Source organism: Nomascus leucogenys, chromosome 8, assembly GCF_006542625.1.
Source record: "Nomascus leucogenys isolate Asia chromosome 8, Asia_NLE_v1, whole genome shotgun sequence".
In the NCBI taxonomy this organism is placed as follows: domain Eukaryota; kingdom Metazoa; phylum Chordata; class Mammalia; order Primates; family Hylobatidae; genus Nomascus; species Nomascus leucogenys.
This window is the reverse complement of record NC_044388.1, coordinates 113,162,825-113,184,024: the sequence shown is the minus strand read 5'-3', so window position 1 is coordinate 113,184,024 and position 21,200 is coordinate 113,162,825. Positions and strand designations below refer to the sequence as shown.

The 21,200-nt window shown below is 55.5% G+C and overlaps 1 protein-coding gene across 15 annotated transcripts in view; it reads left to right on the top strand.

Moving 5' to 3' along the window:
- EXD3 (exonuclease 3'-5' domain containing 3) overlaps positions 1–21,200 on the top strand; it is a 110,446-nt gene that overhangs the window by 54,276 nt on the left and 34,970 nt on the right. For 6 of the 15 annotated variants that reach the window (XM_030818291.1, XM_030818296.1, XM_030818290.1 and 3 more), the window contains 12 exons: positions 462–601; positions 10,872–10,972; positions 13,023–13,096; positions 13,419–13,457; positions 15,225–15,391; positions 15,832–15,967; positions 16,501–16,711; positions 16,882–16,991; positions 17,939–18,101; positions 18,196–18,368; positions 18,418–18,423; positions 19,308–19,463. In XM_030818291.1, coding sequence (XP_030674151.1) covers positions 462–601; positions 10,872–10,972; positions 13,023–13,096; positions 13,419–13,457; positions 15,225–15,391; positions 15,832–15,967; positions 16,501–16,711; positions 16,882–16,991; positions 17,939–18,101; positions 18,196–18,368; positions 18,418–18,423; positions 19,308–19,463 — 1,476 coding nt within the window. Of the gene's footprint in view, positions 1–461; positions 602–730; positions 948–10,871; positions 10,973–13,022; positions 13,097–13,418; positions 13,458–15,224; positions 15,392–15,831; positions 15,968–16,500; positions 16,712–16,881; positions 16,992–17,938; positions 18,102–18,195; positions 18,369–18,417; positions 18,424–19,307; positions 19,464–21,200 lie in introns of those variants that run through there. The other 9 variants (XM_030818298.1, XM_030818297.1, XM_030818293.1 and 6 more) reach the window with 5 other exon arrangements.

Here is a 21,200-nt window from a genome sequence, read left to right as displayed (position 1 = left end):
AGGGAATGGCTGGTGTGCCCCAAGGCCCAGCGCCACAGCCAGGGACTCCCTCAGGGCCTCCTGGAGGCACCGACAGCGTGTGGGTCTTGCCGGCCTGCCCGGGAGGCAGTGCTGGTACCATGTGCCACGAGAAGGCATTTCCGGACTACCAGGGCTACTGCCAGTGGTTTGTCTTGGTCCTGCCTCCCCACATTTGGTGACAAATGAGCTTCCCCAGGGCCCCCCTTGCCTCTTAGGGCCTCCAGGCCTTCATCCTGGAGATGGGGCTGGCCACAGAGCCCACCAGGAGCCTGGGGCGAGTGTGTGTGAGCGTGAGTGCAGGCCGGGCGAGCACTGCTGGGCCTGGATGGCCTCTGGGCCCCTTTTCGTTCTGACACTTTGGCCGCTCCCTCCGGGTTGGAGGCGAGTCAGGTTTTGGCCAAGGTGGCGGAGGCTGTGGCCTGACCGTGTGTCCCCTGCAGATGAGCATCCCACTGCTCCTCCAGGACAAGGTGGGCCTCGTGGAGCGCTACGTGGCTGGCTTCCCGGACCTCCAGAGGAGGCTGCTGGCCCTCATGGATTCCTGGTGCCAGCCCGGCTTTGACATCAGGGACGTTGCCAGGTGAGTCCCATGGGGCGCTGGCAGCTGGCATCAGATGGCATCCTGGGAGCCCTGGTTAGGGAAGGGAGTGTAGGGGCAGCAGGCACGTGGGAGAGCTCTCCCCAGGCCGTTCTGGTGTTTGGGTCACAGCTGCCACGTGACTGCAGCTGGAACAGCTGCCTCTGGAGTGGAGAGGCTGGGGCTGGCAGGAGCACAGCCCTCTTCTCCCGAGTGAAAAGAGTTAACTGCTCTTAGAAGAACGAAAATAATTCTCCGTGGTGGCTCTTCTTATGCAGGCATGGCAACCATACTGCTCACTTGTTCATCCATTCGTTTGTTCTTTCATCTAATAAAGTTTTTGGAAGCACTTGGTGTGTAACGTCTGTCAGCAGTTACAGAGAAAAGGCAGCACCTGACAAGGAGCCCATATGGTGCCTGTATGGATTCAGGGAAGCCATGTGCGTGTGTGTGCATGTGTGTTCACATGTGCATGTGTGCCTGCAGGTGTGCATGCGTGTGTCTGTGTGTGCATGTGATATGTGCGTGTGTGCATGTGTGTGTGTATGCATGTGCTGTGTGTGTGCATGTATGTGTGTGCCTGCAGGTGTGTGTGTGTGTGCATGTGTATCTGTGTGTGCATTGTGTACATGTTTGTGCAGGTGTGTATGCGTGCATATGATGTGTACATGTGTGTGTGTGCATGTGGTGTGTGTGTGCGCACATGTATGTGTGTGCCTGCAGGTGTGCGTGTGTGTACGTGTGTGTGCATGTGGTGTGTGTACATGTATGTGTGTGCGTGTGTGTGCCTGCAGGTGTGCGTGTGTGTACGTGTGTGCATGTGTGTGTGCATGTGGTGTGTGTACATGTATGTGTGTGCCTGCAGGTGTGCATGTGTGTGCATGTGTATCTGTGTGTGCATTGTGTTCATGTTTGTGCAGGTCTGCATGTGTGCGTGTGTGTACGTGTGTGTGCCTGCAGGTGTGCATGTGCGTGTGTGTATGTGTGTGATATGAGGGATGACATCTAGGAGGGGAGGGGCTTCCTGCTGTATAACTGGTCAAGGTGCCCCGAGAGTGAAGCAAGCTGAAAGGTCTGTGAAGGCTCCAGGGCCCATCCACTGGCAGGCAGATCCCGGCCTCCAGTCCCCACACAGCCCCAGGGTCGTCTCACTGGAAAGTCACAGGCTTGGACTTGGATGTCAGGCCGCCCCGGGCCCATCCTCCTCCATTTGTCCTCTCTTAGATCAATGGGCAAGTCACTTCCACTTTCTGAGTTTGTTTCCTCATTTGCACAATGGGGCTGAGTCCGCCTGACTCAAAGCTTGCTAAGACTTTTCATCAGAGGGAGCAGGCAGCACCTGCACAGCGCCAGGCGAGGCACAGGTGAGCACGTAGTCGGTTGCCATCGATCCTATTACTTAAAAAAAAAAAAAGGACATAGGGCCGGGCTCGGTGGCTCACACCTGTAATCCCAGCACTTTGGGAGGCTGAGGCAGGCGGATCACGAGGTCAGGAGCTCGAGACCATCCTGGCTAACACAGTGGAACCCCGTTTCTACTAAAAATACAAAAACTTAGCTGGACACGGTGGCGGGCGCCTGTTGTCCCAGCTACTCGGGAGGCTGAGGCACAAGAACAGCGTGAACCCGGGAGGCAGAGCTTTCAGTGAGCTGAGATCGCACCACTGCACTCCAGCCTGGGCAACAGAGCGAGACTCCATCTCAAAAAAAAAAAAAAAAAAAAAAAAGACATAGAACAAAACAGTGAACGCATTGATTGAGGTGGGAACCAGGGGTCTCATTGTGAAGAAAAGAAATATACATGGAAACTGGGAGGGTGAGGAAGATCCTGCAGTGTTAGATTTCATTGCAGATATTGGTTTAAGTTAATAATTTTTTTTTTTAGATGAAGCCTTTGTCACCCAGGCTGGAGTGCAATGGCACGATCTAGGCTCACTGCAACCTCCACCTCCCGGGTTCAAGCGATTCTCCTGTCTCAGCCTCCCAAGTAACTGGAATTAAAGGCATACACCAACACACCCAGCTAATTTTTATATTTTTAGTAGAGACGGGGTTCCACCATGTTGGCCAGGCTGGTCCCGAACCCCTGACCTCAGGTGACCCGCCCACCTCAGCCTCCCAAAGTGCTGGGATTACAGGCATGAGCCACCGCACCTGGCCTAAATTAATGATTTTTAAAATTTTTCCTAGCTCTGTGCTCGGAAAGGGCCTGGATGCAATGATACCCCATAGCTATGAGCATGCCTGGCTGCCAGCTTTTAGTCACCAAATGCCATTCTCCACTGAAAGAAGCAAGGGCTTTTCAGAGAATAGACTGACACAAAAATGACAATGGTAATGGAGTAGAACACCTTGACTTTTAAAAGTCCATGAGTCCACAGTGATGCCCAAGGGAAGTAGGGAGGAAAGCTCTTCTTTGCAACATCTTCCAGCTAACAGATGAAAAAAGAATGACAAAATTAAAAATCACCATATTGCAATTCTCAATAAAGTAATTGATTCAGGCATAGATCATCAAGGGATGCTAAGAAAGAAAGAGATAAAAATATAAGTGACCAACATCAGGAATGAAAGGGGGGACCAGACCCTATAGACATTAAAGTGGTCCTAAGGGGATATTGTTTGCAACTTAATGCAAATATACTTGACCATTTAGATGTAATAGACCAAATTTTTGAAAAATATAATTTACCAAAACTGACACTAGCAAAAATAGAACATTTAAATAGTCCTATATATCTATTAAGTAAATTAAATCCACAGTTTAAAGCTTTATCATAGAGAAAACTTTATTAGAACCCAGATGGTTTCAGTAGTGAAGTTTTCAAACATTTAAGAAAGAAATTGCACCATGGTTGGATGCAGTGGCTCACACCTGTAATCCCAGCCACTTTGGGAGGCTGAGGCGGGTGGATCACCTGAGGTCAGAAGTTTGAGAACAGCCTGGGCAACATGGTGAAACCCTGTCTCTACTAAAAATACGAAAATTAGCCAGGCATGCTGGCAGGCACCTGTAATCCCAGCTACTCAAGAGGCTGAGGCAGGAGAATCACTTGAACCCAGGAGGCGGAGGTTGCAGTGAGCCGAGATCACGCCACTGCACTCCAGCCTGGGTGGGCAGAGTGAGATTCTGTCTCAAAAACAAAAAAAAAAAAAAAGGAAATTGCACCAATCCTGCATGAACTCTTCTAGAGAATTAAAAAAAAAAAAAGAGCACAGCCCAACTCGCTTTATTCAGCTTAAACTCAGAAGCCAGAACTCAAAAAGGACATTAGGAGGAAGGAAAACTAAAGTCCAACATATTTCATGAGGATAAATGTAAAAATACAAAACAAAATATTAGCAATCAAGTCAACTAACATATTAAAGAATTAAGAGAATGAGAGGGCTGGGTGTGATGACTCACGACTACAATCCCAGCACTTCGGGAGGCAGAAGCGGGCGGATCACCTGAGGTCAGGAGTTCAAGACCAGCCTGGCCAACATGGTGAAACCCCATCTCTACTAAAAATACAAAAATTAGCTGGGTGTGGTGGCTCATGCCTATAATCCCAGCTACTCAGGAGGCTGAGGCAGGAGAATCGCTTGAACCTCGGAGGCAGAGGTTGCAGTGAGCCGAGATCACGCCATTGCACTCCAGCCTGGGCAACAAGAGCGAAACTCCATCTCAAAACAACAACAACAAAGACTGAGAAGACACCAACAGACTGGGAGAAAATATCTGAAAAAGATATGTGGGATAAAGGACTGTTACCCAGAATATACAAAGATCTCTCAAAACTCAGCAATAAGAAAATGAATAACCCAACTTAAAATGGGCAAAGGGGCCAGGCACAGTGGCTCACACCTGGAATCCCAACATTTTGGGAGGCCAAGGTGGGGCAGATCACTTGAGCCTAAGAGGTCGACGCTTCAGTAAGCTGTGATTGCACTGCTGCACTCCAGGGACAGAGTGAGACTCTATCAAAAAAAAAAAAAAGAAGTTCCTTTCTATACTTAGTTTGTTGTTTAGAATTTTTATCAGGAATGTATGATGGAATTTATAAAAATGATTTTTCTATTGAGATGAACACATGGTTTTTCTTTATTAATCAGTTAATATGATGCATTTACACCATTTAATGTTTCAATGTTAAACCAACCTTACATTTTTGGGACGGACTCCACTTGGCCATTATGTATTACTTTGGGGTAACTTTTATTCCATTTGCTTAAATTTTGTTAGGAATGTTTGCATCCATGTCCATGAGGGATCTTGGTCTGTAATGACAGATGTCTTTTCTTGTAATATATGTTTACTTTTGGTATCAGAAAAATGCTTGCCTGATAGAATGAGCTTGGAATTATTCCCTTGCCTTTCAATTTTCCGGGAAAACTGTGTGTAGTTGGTATTACTTCTAACCGAAAACCCATTCCTTAAAATAGGGCTATTCGGATTGCCTATGTCTTTTTGAATGAGCTTTGGTTGTTTTTGTCTTTCAAGGAATTTGTCCATTTTATCTAAGTTGTCAAACGTATTGGCTTAAAGTTGTTCATAATATTCTCCTGTTATACGTTTACCACCTGTAGAGTCTGTAGTGATGTCAGCGCTCTCATTCCCAGTGCTGGTGATTTATGTCTTTTTGTCCTGCAGTAATTCTATGATCTGTCATTTCTAGGTCAGTTTCTACTCATCACATTTGGCCTCATATTTCCTCTTCTCTGCATGCCTGGTAATTTTTTTTTTTTTGAGACGGAGTCTCACTCTGTTGCCCAGGCTGGAGTGCAGCAGTGGCGCGATCTCAGCTCACTGCAAGCTCCGCCTCCTGGGTTCAAGTAATTCTCCTGTCTCACCCTCCAGAGTAGCTGGGATTATAGGCTCCTGCCACCACACCTGGCTAATTTTTGTATTTTTAGTAGAGATGGGGTTTCACCATGTTAGCCAGGATGGTCTCGATCTCCTGACCTCGTGATCCACCCGCCTTGGCCTCCCAAAGTGCTGGGATTACAGGCATGAGCCACAGCGCCCGGCCTAACTTTCCCCCATTTCTGAGGCAAGAGCCTTCTTAGAACTATAGTCAATGCCCTGCCAATTAGGAAGCTTTTTAAACTCTGGGTCTTGAGAGCAGATCCTATTCCCAGCTCTTTGTAAGGCTTGAAAACTTTTCCCTGTAATGTGCTCAGGTGGCCCTTCCTCCACTTTGTGTGAGTTCCTCACACGCAGGGTGCTCTTTGCTTGGACGAATTCTCAAGGGCGCTCCCTGCAGAGCTCCACGGCTCTTTTTCTGGGCATCTCTTCTCTGCGAACTCAGGGAAGCACCCAGTGTCTCCTGGGTTCCCCTTCCCTCAAATGTTGCTGGAAGTTTCTCCAGGAGGGAAGATGGGGCGATTGGCAGCCTCACTTCCCATCACTTGGGCATCACTGCCCTGAGCCACCTGTTGCCTAATGTCTGAGAACTGCTGTTTTTATTCAATACCGTACCAAGGACCCATGCCAGGCGGGAAGGCAGGAAAATAAGTACAAAGACCGGGTACAAAGAAACAACTGTCATTTTCTCAGAAGATATGTTTTTATATGTAGGGAAGGAAAACCAAAAAATCTACAGATAAATTTTTAGAATTAATAAGTAAACGTAGCACGATCACTGGTTACAAAGTAAGTTTATAAAAGCCAATTGTATTTCCTTATACTTGCAATAAAGCTTTCTCAAATAGGATATAAAATCACTAAGAATAAAGTCTGGGTGCGGTGGCTCACACCTGTATTCCCAGCACTTTGGGAGGCTGAGGCAGGTGGATCACTTGAGGTCAGGAGTTCGAGACCAGCCTAGCAAACATGGCGAAATCCCATCTCTACTAAAAATACAAAAATTAGCTGGGCATGGCAGCGGATGCCTGTAGTTCCAGATACTCAGGAGGCTGAGGCAGGAGAATCATTTGAATCTGGGAGGCAGAGGTTGCAGTAAACTGGTATCGTGCCATTGCACACCAGCCTGAGTGACACAGCGAGACTTCATCTCAAAAAAAAAAAAAAGAAAAGGAAGGAAGGACGAAAGAAAGAAAGCGAGAGAAAGAAAGAAGAAAGAAAGAAAGAGAAAGAAGAAAGAAAAGAAAGAAAGAAAGAAAGAAAAAGAAAGAAAGAAAGAAAGAAAGAAAGAAAGAAAGAAAGAAAGAAAGAAAGAAAGAAAAGATTGACAAATTTGACTTAATACCTTCTGGATGTCAAAGGAAATCATTGAGAGAGTGATAAGGCAACTTCCAGACCAAGAGAAGATTATTTACAGTACGTATTTTACAAAAGACTGTATCCAGAATATTTTTAAGCAAAAAACCTACAAAGCAAATAAACAATAAAAGACAAACAAACCAACTTTTTAAATGAGCAAAAGCCTTGAATAAGCACATCACAAAAGAGGATATCCAGATAGCCAATAAGTGTAGGAAAAGTTGCTAAGCACCATTAAAATCAGGGAAATGCAAATTAAGCCACAAAGAAATACCACTATCTCCCATCAGAAAGGCTGAAATTTAAAAGTCGAACATACCAAGTGTTGAGAAGGACATGGAGCAACCAGAACCCTCACGCACTGCTGGTGGGATGTGCACCGGTGCAGACACTTCAGAAAACTATTTAGCAGTTTCTACTAAAGCAAAAAAAGTATGCCAACCCTATGACATATGTTGTCCAAGTCCCTTAGCATATGTCCAAGAGAAATGAGCTCATTATCCACAAAAGATCACGGTCATGGCAGCTTTAATCATCATCTGTGAAACCCAGGAGCAGCCCTAGTCCCCAGAGCAGCAGTGGATGCAGTGATCACGGTTCACAAACTCAGCTGTGAGAGACTGAACCTCGTCACAGCAGCATGGACAGAGACTGCATGGAAGAAGCCAGATCCAGAAGTGGCAAAGTGTCCCTATTCTATCATTCCATTTGTATCAAGTTCAAAATCAGGCAAATAATCTCTGGCCATAGAAGTCAGAGAAATGTGGGATGGGGATACACAGAGATGGACACGGGAGAAACTTTGGGGTGTTGGAATGTCCTTTACGTTTTACTTTAGAGACAGGGTCTCTCTCTGTTACCCAGGCTGGAGTGCAATGGCAATCACAGCTCACTGCAGACTCGACCCCCTCGGCTGAAGTGATCCTCCCACCTCAGCCTCCCAAGGTGATGGGATTACAGGCGTGAGCCACGGCACCTGGCCTGGAACGTTCTATGTTGAGATTTGGGCAGTGGGTTTACCAGTGCATTTGCACCCATGATTGGCATACCTTACCATGTGTCACTTATACCTCAGTAAATAGTTTATCTTAAAATGTAGGCCTTGTCAGGTGCAGTGGGAGGATCGCTTAAGGCCAGGAGTTTGAAACCAGCCTGGGCAACATGACACAACCCTGTCTCTACAAAAAATACAAAAATTAGCCAGCCGTGGTGGCGCATGCCTGTAGTCCCCCTACTCGGGGCTGAGGCGGGAGAATCACTTGAGGCCAGGAGGTTGAGGCTGCTGCAGTGAGCCTTGATCACACCACTGCAGTCCAGCCTGGGGGACGGAGTGAGATCCTGTGTCAAATATATACATTTAATTTTTAAAAAGTTTTAAGTAGGACTTACAGTTTAAAGTGGCAGTTAAACACAAGCATCTGTTGCCTCTTTGCTTTAAAATGAAGACAAAAATTTCAAGAGAATAAGAGGGGAGACGGGAGCTGGTACCCGGAAGGCAGATGTCCAGGCAGTGACTGTCCTCAGAGGCCTGAGAGTGCTGAACCTGCAAATGCAAGGAGCCGGTTGGCTTCGGAGCCCCAGGGAGGCACAAGAAGTGGAGGCCCAGGTTCCTCCAAGAAGCAGGGATGGAAACGGTCTCCAGGGGGCCTTTGTGAGCGGCACGGTGTTCCGGCCACAGCTGAGGATGGGACTGGGGCTCCGTGCTGAAACCGGAAGGACACGGGTGAGACCCTTGCTGGAGGTGCACAGACGCTTCTCAGCCGACAGCACCTCTGGCCTTCCAGGGCTACCAGGCCACGCCATGCACACAGGGAGGTGGCTCCTCTGGAGGGCAGCGTTGGGCAGGAGCAGTCAGGGTTGTGGGGCCTCTTGCCAGCCACACGCGCGCTAACACTAACACACTGGGATGATTAACACTGAGTGTCAACTTGATTGGATGGAAGGATGCAAACTATTGATCCTGGGTGTGTCTGTGAGGGTGTTGCCAAAGGAGATTCACCTTCGACTGAGTGGACTGGGAGAGGCAGACACACCCTTAATCTAGGTGGGCACCGTCTCATCAGCTGCCAGCGAGGCTGGAATATAAAGCAGGCAGAAAAACGTGAGAAGCCTAGATGGGTCTACCCTCCCAGCCTACACCTTTCTCCGGTGCTGGACGCCTCCTGCCCTCGAACCTCAGACTCTAAGTTCTTCAGCTTTGAGACTCGGGCTGGCTCTCCTTGCTCCTCAGCTTGCAGACGGCCTATTGTGGGACCCTGTGATCGTTTGAGTTAATAAACTCACCTTTATATATATATATATATATATATATACACACACACATATATATCCTATATATAATATATATGTATATATATCCTGTGAGTTCTGTCCCTCTAGAGAACCCTAATACACACACTAAGCTGCAGCTTGGAGGAAGCAAAAGAAAACGTAAAAGCACAAACGCCGTAACTAAGATCTTTGGAAGATACTGTGTTTGTGAAGTGGAGATGGGGGCCCCACAGAAGGAGCTTTCAGACTGTAGGACAGAACCTGGTGGGGGCCCCACAGAAGGAGCTTTCAGACTGTAGGACAGAACCTGGTGGGGGCCCCACAGAAGGAGCTTTCAGACTGTAGGACAGAACCTGTTGGGGGCCCCACAGAAGGAGCTTTCAGACTGTAGGACAGAACCTGGTGGGGGCCCCACAGAAAGAGCTTTCAGACTGTAGGACAGAACCTGGTGGGGGCCCCACAGAAGGAGCTTTCAGACTGTAGGACAGAACCTGTTGGGGGCCCCACAGAAGGAGCTTTCAGACTGTAGGACAGAACCTGGTGGGGGCCCCACAGAAAGAGCTTTCAGACTGTAGGACAGAACCTGGTGGGGGCCCCACAGAAAGAGCTTTCAGACTGTAGGACAGAACCTGGTGGATGAAGGACAGGATGAGAAATGAAAGCTCAATGGGAGGTTTGGAAGATAAATTTGAAGTTGTCTTCCAAAAAGCAGTACAAAATACATAAAGAGAAGGAAAATCAAAGAGAAAAGATATTTAAAATTGGAGATTCTGTCAAGAAGGTCCAACATACAAATCACGGGGATTCCAGGAAGAAGGGAGAGCAGGGAAGGAAATTCCTAAGTCATTCATCGCTGACAGGTTTCCAGATGCGAGGCCACGGGATCCCCCACGGGGGCCGGACTTGGCAGGTTTGTGGAGTGGCCGAAGCTGGGTGGAGAGAGACCCCCTGTGGGACACGTTGTCATGAAATTTCTCAACGCTAGTGAACATGGAAGAGCCTGAAAACCTCCAGAAGAGCAGGTCACATCAGAGGGTCAGGAATAGGAATGGGTTCTGGGGTCCCAACAGCAGTTCTGGGAGCAAAGCCTGCTTGTGCTAAGGGAACGTTATCTCGACCCAGAAGTCTTGGCTCCACTGAACTCTCAAGCTGGTGTGCAGCGGGCACAAACCCTGCAGGTGCACATCTCCAAAAATACCCCGTGGACCTTATCTTGGGAAACACCCAGCGGCTGTGCTTCACCACTACCTGGAGGTCGGAGGGTGTGGACCAGGGTATGGGGGGGTCAGTCCCAGGACCTTGCAGGGCAGGAGCTAGAGAGTGGCTGGAGGCGCAGGAGGAGCCAAGTGTCAAGGGACCAGGACGGGAAACTGAGAAACAACAGAGCCAGGTAAGCATGAACCCTGAAAGCAGCAGCAGAAGGCTGAGCTGTTGAGGCCGTTGCGAGGCCAGAATATCACCAATGAGGAAGGCGCTGATTTAGCTAAAACTCCAATACTGTTATTTTGGGAGTCCGCCTTCATGGGGAGAAGTCAATACCAAATACCCAGAAGTTAATAATCAAGAGGTCACGATCCAAGGATGTTATCTGGAAACGTGGAGGCAAATACACAACCATTTCAATGTCGACCTGCAAGTGCTAAGGATGGGGTGGGCGGGGGGCGGTGACGCCTGCATTTTCTTATAAACCTCACTTGAGGTTTAAACTATGCATGCATATGACTATGATGAAAATGAAAATCTTAAAATGTATTAACTTAAAACAGCAACAGAGGCTGTGCCTCTCTCTCCCCACAGACAGTACCCTGAGGTGACCTCCTTGAGGCTGGAGAAGCTGAGTCCGAAGGTGCTGAGCAGGCAGGTCTTGCGTCTGCAGGAGCGGTACGGCGTAGCCCCAGGTGAGTCCAGCCCCGACATTCCTGCCCTGCAGGCCAGGGAGAGCCGCCAGGCGTGGCCAGGGACATGTTCTGTGAATGGGGCTGCCCGTTCAGGTGCCAACCAAGACCAACCTTCCCAGAGAGCCCCTCCCTGCCTCCTGCCCAGCTAGTGCCAGAGTGGCTGTGAGGTGGGCCTGGCCTGGGCCCTGCGACTGAGCAGCCGACGGGTCTGTGAGCTCCTATGCCCACCTAAGCGGCTCCAGGAGGGCATCCTGCCTCCTGCCTGGCTGCAGAGCTGAGGGTGAGTGCTGAGTCCAAGTCCGCAGGACTGCAGCCACTCCTCCCATGCCCCTCTGGACAGGCTGATGGCCACACCTGCCTGTGTCGTTGGACAGCAAGGAAGCCAGGTCCCCTTTGTTCCCAGGACCCCTGCAAGGGCCGGGAAGATGCACCAAGGCCCCGTCCACGGGGCCCTTGAATCTCAGGAGGGTTCGGGCTGGCACCTGGCCAGCAGTTTGAATTTTATCTGGATTTTGCAGTGTTTCTAGGTTCTCAGCATGGTTACAGCCCCAATCCCTTCTGTCGATGCAGTACTGTATCCAGAAGCCTTTGGACACAGTATCCCACAGGGAAAATGATGCCTAAAAGCATGGCAATGTCAGGAAAGCTGCCCCATCTGTCTGGACCTGAGGGAAGGGCCTTTGCAGCCACACCTGGGCTGCCCAGCTATGCCCCCTGAGTAACTTCTCCTTCCTCCTTCCTCCTTCCTCCCTTTCTCCTTTCTCCTTCCTCCCTTCCTCCTTTCTCCTTCCTCCCTTCCTCCTTTCTCCTTCCTCCTTCCTCCCTTTCTCCTTCTTCCTCCTTCCTCCTTTCTCCTTCCTCCTTCCTCCTTTCTCCTTCCTCTTTCCTCCCTTCCTCCTTCCTTTCTCCTTCTTCCTTCCTTCCTTTCTCCCTTCCTCCTTCCTCCTTCCTCCTTTTCTTTCTCCTTCCTCCTTCCTCCTTTCTCCAAAAGTATGTGTTGGGCTTTGTGTAGGTGCTACCCAGCGGTGCCACGTGGTTTAAAGGAGTGGCGGCCCCTGGGGTGTCAGGTGCACGAGGGTAGCAGAGGCCTCGTTTCTGGGAAGGAGGAAGGCGGGAGGAGGGTGCCCTCGTCACCCCTCAGACCCAGGGCAGGTGGCAGATTCCTCGGCAAGGCCTCTGCTAGAAGTCTGTGCCCTGGTGGCTGTGTTCCAGGAAGGCTGGCCCTCCCTGACTAGCCCTGGCCCCTGGCCTTGCTGTGAACTGCACAGACCCCCGCTGTAGGCTGCAGATGGGGTCCCCACCACAGGGTGCTCCCAGGTGTTGGAGGCAGGTGCTGGCAAGGGCACCCATGTGTCTTGAGAGTGTGGGTCACAGGGACCCTCAGTGAGGTCGGGCCAGAGCCAGGCAGGGACCTCAGGGCAGATGGTCGCCCAGCTCCCCGTAGCTGCGCTCTGGGCATGGGTGGGTGGGGCCCTGAAAGGTCAGCATCCCACTGAGGACCAGCCAGCCCGTTAGCACCACTGGCTGCTGCACCCTGGGGGGAAGGGGCTCAGCCAGACCCTGGTGCCCTCCCCAGGGCCCCCTCAGGCTCTGGAGTGGAGTATGGAGGTGAGGCTGACAGAGAGCGTGGACGTGCATGTGCCTCAGTCCCTGCCGCTCACGGGGCTGGAGTCACAGGACCCATAGTGAGCAGCCAGCCCTGTCCACGAGGGTTCCATGTGCCAGTGAGAGAAGGGCAGGGCAGAAACGCAGATGCCAACGCCAGGAAGGAACCTCCCTGAGGAAAGACAGGGAGGCCCCAGAGGGAGGCCAGACGAAAGGGCACGTCGCACAAGTGCAAGGGAGACCCCACGGCCAGCGGGACCCCCAGGCTGAGTGGGGTGGACCCCAGCAGAGGCCCAGGTGGTGGGGAATGGGTGGGGTCCGGAGCAGAGGTGGAGGACGGTGAAGAGGCAGGCACAGCCCCTCTGCCCATCTCCAGCCTGCCCCAGGAGGAGGCCGTGGTGAGGCTGCCCTGAGCCCGCAGTGCTGAGCTGGCCTTTCCTTTCAGCGGTGTGTCCCAATGCGGCCATTCAGCAGCGCCTGGCGGCCCTGCGGCACCTGTGCCACAAGCGGTTTGTGGAGGTTCGTGAGCAGGAGGGGGTCCTGGGGGCAGCCAGCCACGGCCTGAGCCGCAGACTTTGGCCTGGGATACTCACTGCGCACCGCGGGGTGCACGGACCTCCCAAGTAGGAGATGCTTCTTGCCCCAGAGCTGGGCGAGCTGGGCCAGGCCTGGATGAAGGGGAGGCCGTGGGGCCCTGGCTCTGGGCTGTGGCACCGGGGCGGGTGAGCACCTGGGCTCTGCCAAGGATGTACCTTGCCAGGGGTCGAGGAAGACTCCCACCAGGCCCCTATTCAGCCTCTGGAGCTGCCTGGCAACCGCCCCTTCCTTTTTGCTTTTGCAGAAGAGCCTGTCTCAGGAGAACTGGACCGACCACGTGCAGGTGAGTTCGTGCCCTTGCCCGTGAGGCTGCAGAGCGGCCTGGGCGGCTGTCCTGGGGGCACAGGCCTGGAGCCTCCTGGTGAAAGCGGGCAGAACTGAGGCCTTCGTTGAGGCTGCTGACCCCAGACCCCGTGTTGGGGCGTGTGGCCGGCAGGCAGGTGCACGGTCTCCAGGCCCGGGAGGCCTGAGCGGGAGCCGAGGGCATCGGTGGAGCCTGACTGGGCCTCGTTCCAGGCGGACGGCAGCGTCCGTGCCACCCGAACCGGCCCAGCGGAGCTGCCTGTGGGGCCGGGTGTGGGCTGAGAGTCACCAGAGAGGTGCGGGGCGCCTGGGCGAGGCCGGAAGGAGGAAGGCCGGCCCCCACCGCCCGGTGCCAGCGCGGAGCCGGCCGGAAGGGCAGCGGACGTCCTGAAGAATGCGGGTGGCTTCCACATATTGTCGTCCACGTGGGAACCCACGCCGGGGAAGCAGCCTCAGGCTGCTGGGCCTGAAGCCAGCAGGGCAGGCGGACCCTCCTGGAGGCCGTGGGGTGGGAGGTCGTGCAGGAGCTCAGCCTGCCGGGCAGGTCCCCTCCCTTCCCGCCTGACACTCAAGGCCATCCTGGACCCATGGACTCCAGGACCTTGCAGGGAGGGAGACCCTCGCTCGTGCTGGGCCCTGCATTTCCTGGCGGGGGCTGAGGGTCCCGCAGGCCTGTAGGCGCCTCTGCTCCTGGGCTGGGCGCTGCCACGGGTGGCTGTGGGGCGGGAGAGAGCTCACCCTGGTGAGGATGAGGTTTCTCGGGACCCCCTTGGTCATTGCCACCCCGAGGGCACCCCTCTGTCTGCTCCTGGGCCATGGGTGAATGGGTGCCCAATAGCCTCTGAGCCCTGCCAGCCAAACCTCACACAGCGAGGAGGAGGGGAAGGGGCAGAGGGGCTCCCCCGGCAAGACGAGGAGCATAGAGATGGGGCAGGCTGGGCAGGTGCTCCAGAAAACACACCCGGGCTCCTGGGACCTGGGGTGGGGGCAGATGCCTGGTGAGAGCAGGAGGGCTGGTGGAGGCTTGGAGACCAGGAGGGCCGGTGGAGGCTTGGGGGCTGGGAAGGTCAGCAGAGGCTTGGAGGCTGGGAAGGTCGGCGGAGGCTTGGAGGCCAGGAGGGCCGGTGGAGGCTTGGAGGCCAGGAGGGCCGGTGGAGGCTTGGAGGCCGGGAAGGTCGGCGGAGGCTTGGAGGCTGGGAAGGTCGGCGGAGGCTTGGAGGCCAGGCGGGCCGGTGGAGGCTTGGAGGCCAGGAGGGCTGGTGGAGGCTTGGAGGCCAGGAAGGTCAGCAGAGGCTTGGAGGCCGGGAAGGTCAGCGGAGGCTTGGAGGCCAGGAAGGTCAGCAGAGGCTTGGAGGCCGGGAAGGTCAGCAGAGGCTTGGAGGCCGGGAAGGTCAGTGGAGGCTTGGAGGCCGGGAAGGTCAGCGGAGGCTTGGAGGCCAGGAGGGGCCGGCTGGGGCTGAACGGAGGTGGGCAGCCTTCACCTCAGGCTTGGAGACCCGGAAGGCCAGCTGGGGCTACACTGGGGTGGACAGCGTTTGCCTCAGCACCTCTATCTCAGCCGCTTTGGTCCTGTGGAACCTTGACCTCAGGCAGGACAGACGCTGCAGGCCTCGGGTGGACGGCCGCCCCTTCTCCCTGAGTGCTCAGAGCCAGTCTGCAAGGTCGGGGTCTACGGGGGTCCCTCGGGGCAGAGCCCTGTGGCACCACAACGTCCCCGTCTCCATCCTCACGACCACCCTCCTCACAGGGCCTGGTGGGGCAGAGCCCGTGCCTTCAGGAGCAGCTGTCTCAGCTGCTGGTCTCCCACGGTGACCCAGTCACGGCCGCACAGTGTGCCATGGACCTCTCGCTGCCCGAGGAGCAGCTGCCTGCTGCGGTGGCTGTGGAACTCCACCGGCTCAGACTCCAGGGGAGGTGAGCGCCACCAGGGTGACCCCAGCCAGGGGTGGGTTCCGCCCAGGATGGCCCCTACCCTTGGGATGACAGCTCACCAGTCTTCACGCCAGTGGCTTGAGAATTAGAAATCAAGACAAAACAAAGAGCACAGCTATACACAGAGCAGACAAGACAGCAGGGCCCAGCCCTCCTCCTCTGCTGCCAGATCCATGGCCAGCCCGACCCACGTGGAATCCTGAGGAGCAGGCTGCCCTATGGCCTGGCGGGGGCAGTCACCAGGACCACTGGGAGGAGAGGCAGGAGCAGGGGTCATGCTGGGCTGGACTGAGCCGGTGTGGGAGGAGGAGCCAGGACCTGAGATGCCCCCACCAAACAGGCCCTGAATGCTCCCCTCCTGCTCCAAGGTCAGAGTGAGTGGGGGACCAGGGTGGGGGCGCGACCAGCTCTGCTCCTCCCAGGGCGACTGAGGCTGACTCGAGGCTGGAGGTGAAGGACATGAAGGACCAGTACTACCAGCTGCCCATCCCCAGGGAGAACGTCCATCTCCTGGCCTCGTGGGAAGACCTGACCAGACACGCGGGTGCACTCCTGCAGGTGGGTTCCTCGGCCACTGGGGCAGCGCCCGGTGGTGGGATCCCCCTGCCAGGCATTGGAGGAGCATCAGGGGCATGGCATTCGGAGAGAGGCAAGGCCTCTGGGCATGAGCCCGCCAGGTGCCTCAGGGCTGCTGTGAGGGCAGCCGTTCCCCCACGCTGTGCTGCTGAGACTCCAGGATGCTGAGTGCTGGCATTTACCCAGTCCTGCCAGCCTGTGGAAGGTGCCGTGGAATCCCCATTTTACAGACGGGGCCCGAGACGTGGGGTGCCTCCCTGACACGGGCACTGCCGTTGGCACCAGGCCAGGTTCTTGCTTGCAACAGCCAGGCCTCCCTCTCTGGTCCAGCCACAGAAAGCAGGGGGCAGCTGGAGCACTGGCCTTAGAGCCCCCCAACAGCCCCAGCCCTGCAAGCATGCAGGGGTACAGGGGCGTCTCCCTGAGGCTCACAGAGCTGCTCAGGCCCTCCAGCCTGCGGTCCCTGCAGAGCTGAGTTGGCCCTGATGGTCACATCTGCCCCTCTCTGCCCTCAGCGCCACCAAGTGGTTGGTGTAGACCTGGAGTGGACACCGGTGTTTGTTGCTGGGGGCCGGCCTCGGCCGTCACTCCTGCAGGTGGCTGTGGAGGGCCACGTGTTCCTTCTGGACATCCTGGCACTCTCGCAGCCACCAACAGGGCAGGGAGCCCAGGCCTTTTCCCGGCTGGTGGCCCAGCTCCTCTCGGACCCCTCTATCACCAAGCTGGGTGAGTGAAGCCCTGGGGGCCCCTGCCCAGTCCAGAAGGGAAGCAGCCTGCACCCCTGCCTGACCCCTCCCTCCGTGTGCCCCAGGGAGGGTGCTGGGTGCACCCTGGGGTCAGGGGACAGTGCCGTCCCTGCCTGCAGGCACCCCTCCCATGATGGTTCCTGCCCACAGGCTACGGGATGGTGGGGGACCTGCAGAAACTGGGCACATCCTGCCCCACTCTGGCCCATGTGGAGAAGCAGATTCTGGGCGGCATAGACCTGCTGCTGGTGCACAGACAGGTGGGCACCCACTGAGCCGCTCACATGATGCCAGGGTGGGCCTGGGGTTCGAGGGCTGCTTGGGGCCCCTCCACACCTTCCCAGTGGCCCTGGGCTTCTCCCGCTGGATTCCTGTCAGCTCAGCCTTAGTCACCAGGGCCCCGGAGCAGAGCCTGGCAGAGGTGGATCTGGCGTCCCCAGGGAGGGAGCAGGACCTCCTGATGCAGGCATCCCTGAGCCCCTGTGGGGCCCTTATCTGATGTGAGGACACCTTCCCCCAGACCTGAGCCCTGGGTTCCACTTGGAGGAGCTCCGGGAGGGAGCCCCTGGGGCTCTATCTAGCACCTTCCCCATGATCCCCACCCCTCTCTATCTAGCACCTTCCCCATGATCCCCACCCCTCTCTATCTAGCACCTTCCCCATGATCCCCACCCGTCTCTATCTAGCCCCCTCCTCGTGATCCCCACCCCTCTCTATCTAGCACCTTCCCCGTGATCCCCACCCCTCTCTAGGGCATACAGCCACCCCAGACACACGTGGAGGCCCCCCCAGCATGAGCACTAGAGCTCCCCAGGGGCGGTTTTGTTGCATTTGTCTGCATTTCTGCTGTTTTATGCACAGCACACACAGTGTTCCTCTTTTGAAGATAAAACAGAGACTAAGAGCCGGCCACACGGCCTCAGGGCCCTCGCTCTCTGAGGCTGTGAGGGGCTGGGTGGGGTGACCGTGGGACTGCTGACCAGGGCCCCCGGAGCTGACCCTGGTGTGCAGTACCTGCAGCCTGCGACCCCCACGTGGAGCCTCTCCTCGGACGTGTCCGCTCCTTCTCCCTGTCTCTGCTGCACGGGCCGCTGGTGGAGGAGGCGGGGCCTCCTCCAGAGCCCCCACAGGGCTGGTGTGAGTGGGCGCGGTGACTGTGTTCCCTCCAGGGCCAGACGCATTACCCTACAGGGCACTGTCTCAGCAGATGCGGGTGGCGAACATGCCAGCCCCAGGCATGGACAGGGCCAGGGGGCTGAGGGGCCTGAGCCTCCTGGTGCAACAGGTGCTGGGCACAGCCCTGGACAAGACGCAGCAGCTGTCCAACTGGGACCGGAGGCCGCTCTGCGAGGAGCAGCTCATCTACGCAGGTGTGTGGGGGCGGTAGGTGGAAGTGACCCCTCCTCACGCCCCACAGCCCTCCCGCCCTCTGCCCCGGGAGGCTGAGGCCGACTCCCCACACAGCTGCCGACGCCTACTGCCTGCTGGAGGTGCACCAAGCCCTGTGCAGAGAGCCCGCCCGCTTCCACCTGTCGGAGGACCTGGCTGGGAGCCGGAGGCCCAGGCACAGAGAGAGACCAGGGGCACAGAAGCCACCTGGCCTGCCGAAAGCGTCAGCATCGGCCGCACCCAGGCAGGTGGGTGAAGCCCCGCAGGGTCCGTTTGTCAGGATTCTTGGGGAAGGAGGTCCCTGTCCATAAACCAAGGACCTGCATGGAGACAAGGCCGCTGGGTCAGAGCGTGTGAAGGGGGCCCGGCTCCTGGAGCGAGAGGGGAGCAAAGGCCTAAACTTCCTGCATGACTGTCATGGGGGCTGCCCTTGCCTGGGGGGGGCCACTGCTCAGGAGGCAGCTGTGCCCCTGAGTGCCCCTGTCCCCTCCTGACACTTGGCCTGGCACCATGGCCCGAAGCAGCATCTAGCCCCTCCCCATGATCCCCACCCCTCTCTAGCCCCTCCCCGTGATCCCCACCCCTCTCTAGCCCTTCCCCATGATCCCCACCCCTCTCTAGCCCCTCCCTGTGATCCCCACCCCTCTCTATCTAGCCCCTCCCCGTGATCCCCACCCCTCTCTATCCAGCCCCTCCCCCGATCCCCACCCCTCTCTAGTCCCCTCCTCGTGATCCCCACCCCTCTCTAGTCCCCTCCTCGTGATCCCCACCCCTCTCTAGCCCCTCCCTGTGATCCCCACCCCTCTCTATCTAGCCCCTCCCCGTGATCCCCACCCCTCTCTATCCAGCCCCTCCCCCGATCCCCACCCCTCTCTAGTCCCCTCCTCGTGATCCCCACCCCTCTCTAGCACCTTCCCCGTGATCCCCACCCCTCTCCAGGGCACACACACCACCCCAGACACACACGTGGAGGCCCCCCCAGCATGAGCACTAGAGCCCCCCAGGGGTGGTTTCGTTGCATTTTGTCTGCATTTCTGCTGTTTTATGCACAGCACACACAGTGCTCCTCTTTTGAAGATAAAACAGAGACAGAGAGCTGACCACACAGCCTCAGGGCCCTCGCTCTCTGAGGCTGTGAGGGGCTGGGCGGGGTGACCGTGGGACTGCTGACCGGGGCCTCACTGCAGGTCCCTGTGGCTGAGGGCACCGCCCCTCAGGTCCCGGCCAGGGCCTTCCGCGTGGTGTGTGACAACATGCTGCAGGGGCTGGCACGGAGCCTCCGCTGTCTGGGTGTGGACGCACGCATGCTGGGCGACGGTGAAGACCACCGCAGGGCGGCCGAGGTGAGTGTGCGGGGAGGGTCTTGGGGTCCTCCCAAGGTGCAGCTGCCCCTAGCACAGGTGTGCCCACCCCTAGCACCAAACTCCTTCCTCCAGCTCATCCAAGGCTGCCAGCTGTGCCAGGCAGGCTCTGGGAACAGGACGGGGTGGCCAAGGATGGAGCAGCTGGGGGCCAAGTGGCTGAGATTTTCCCAGCCTCAGCCCTCATTGTCCTACAAAAGGAATTTACAGACGTAATTGACACTATTAATCAGTTGAACTTAAAATAGAGAGTCTATCTTATTTGGGTGGGCCCAGTGTAATCCCATGAGCCCTTAAAAGCAGAAATGGGGCCAGACGCAGTGGCTCATGCCTATAATCCCAGCACCTTGGGAGGCCGAGGTGGGTGGATCACTTGAGGCCAGGAGTTTGAGACCAGCCTGGCCAACATGGTGAAACCCCATCTCTACTAAAAATAGAAAAATTAGCTGGGCGTAGTGGCGGGCACCTGTAATCCCAGCTACTCAGGAGGCTGAAGCACGAGAATCGCTTAAACCCCGGAGGCAGAGGTTGCAGTGAGCTGACATCACGCCACTGCACTCCAGCCTGGGCGACAGAGCGAGACTCCGTCTCAAAAAAAAAAAAAAAAAAAAAAAAAAAGCAGGAATGAAACGCACAAGACAGAGAGATTCAAAGCACGGGAAGGATTCCGTGTCCCATTGTTGGCTTGAGGATGTGAAGATGCAGGAGGTTGGCCGGGCACGGTGCCTCACGCCTGTAATCCCAGCACTTTGGGAGGCCGAGGCGGGCGGATCACGAGGTCAGGAGATCGAGACCATCCTGGCTAACACGGTGAAACCCCGTCTCTACTAAAAGTAAAAATAAAAAAATTAGCTGGGCGTGGCGTCGGGCCCCTGTAGTCCCAGCTACTCGGGAGGCTGAGGCAGGAGAATGGCGTGAACCCGGGAGGCAGAGCTTGCAGTGAGCTGAGATCGCGCCACTGCACTCCAGCCTGGGCGACAGAGCGAGACTCCGTCTCAAAAAAAAAAAAAAAAAAGATGATGGAGGAGGCCACACAAGGAAACCTCAGTCCAACAGCCACAAGCAGCCAGATTCTGCCAACACCTGACCAAGCCCAGAAACAGGTTCTTCCCCGGAGTCTCCTAAGAGGAGCCTGGTCGCGAACACTGTGATTTCAGCCATGAGACCCTGAGCAGAGAACCTGGTTGAGTCCACCGGACTTCTGCACTTCCACAGAGCTCTGCTGTAAGCTGCTGAGCTTTTAGTAAATTGTGACAGCAGCATTAGAAAAATGACATGGAGGCTGGGTGCTCACGCCTGTAATCCCTGCGCTTTGGGAGGCCGAGGCAGGTGGATCACAAGGTCAGGGGTTCAAGACCAGCCTGGCCGAGATGGTGAAACCCTGTCTCTCCTAAAAATACAAAAATTAGCCGGGCATGGTGGTGGGCGCCTGTAATCCCAGCTACTCGGAAGGCTGAGGCAGAGAATTGCTTGAACCCGGGAGGCGGAGGTGGCAGCAGTGAGTGGAGATTGCACCACTGCACTCCAGCCTGGGTGACAGAGCAAGACTCCGTCTCAAAACAATAGAGAAAAAAAAAAGAATGTGGATGTGGTACCAGGTGTGGGGTGCTGGTGTATCACACAGCTAAAAATGCAGAAGTAGTTTCAGATCAGGGAATGAGTAGAGGGTGGAAGAGTTCTGAGGATCACAACATGAAAGGCCTAGAGGGCCTTGAAACA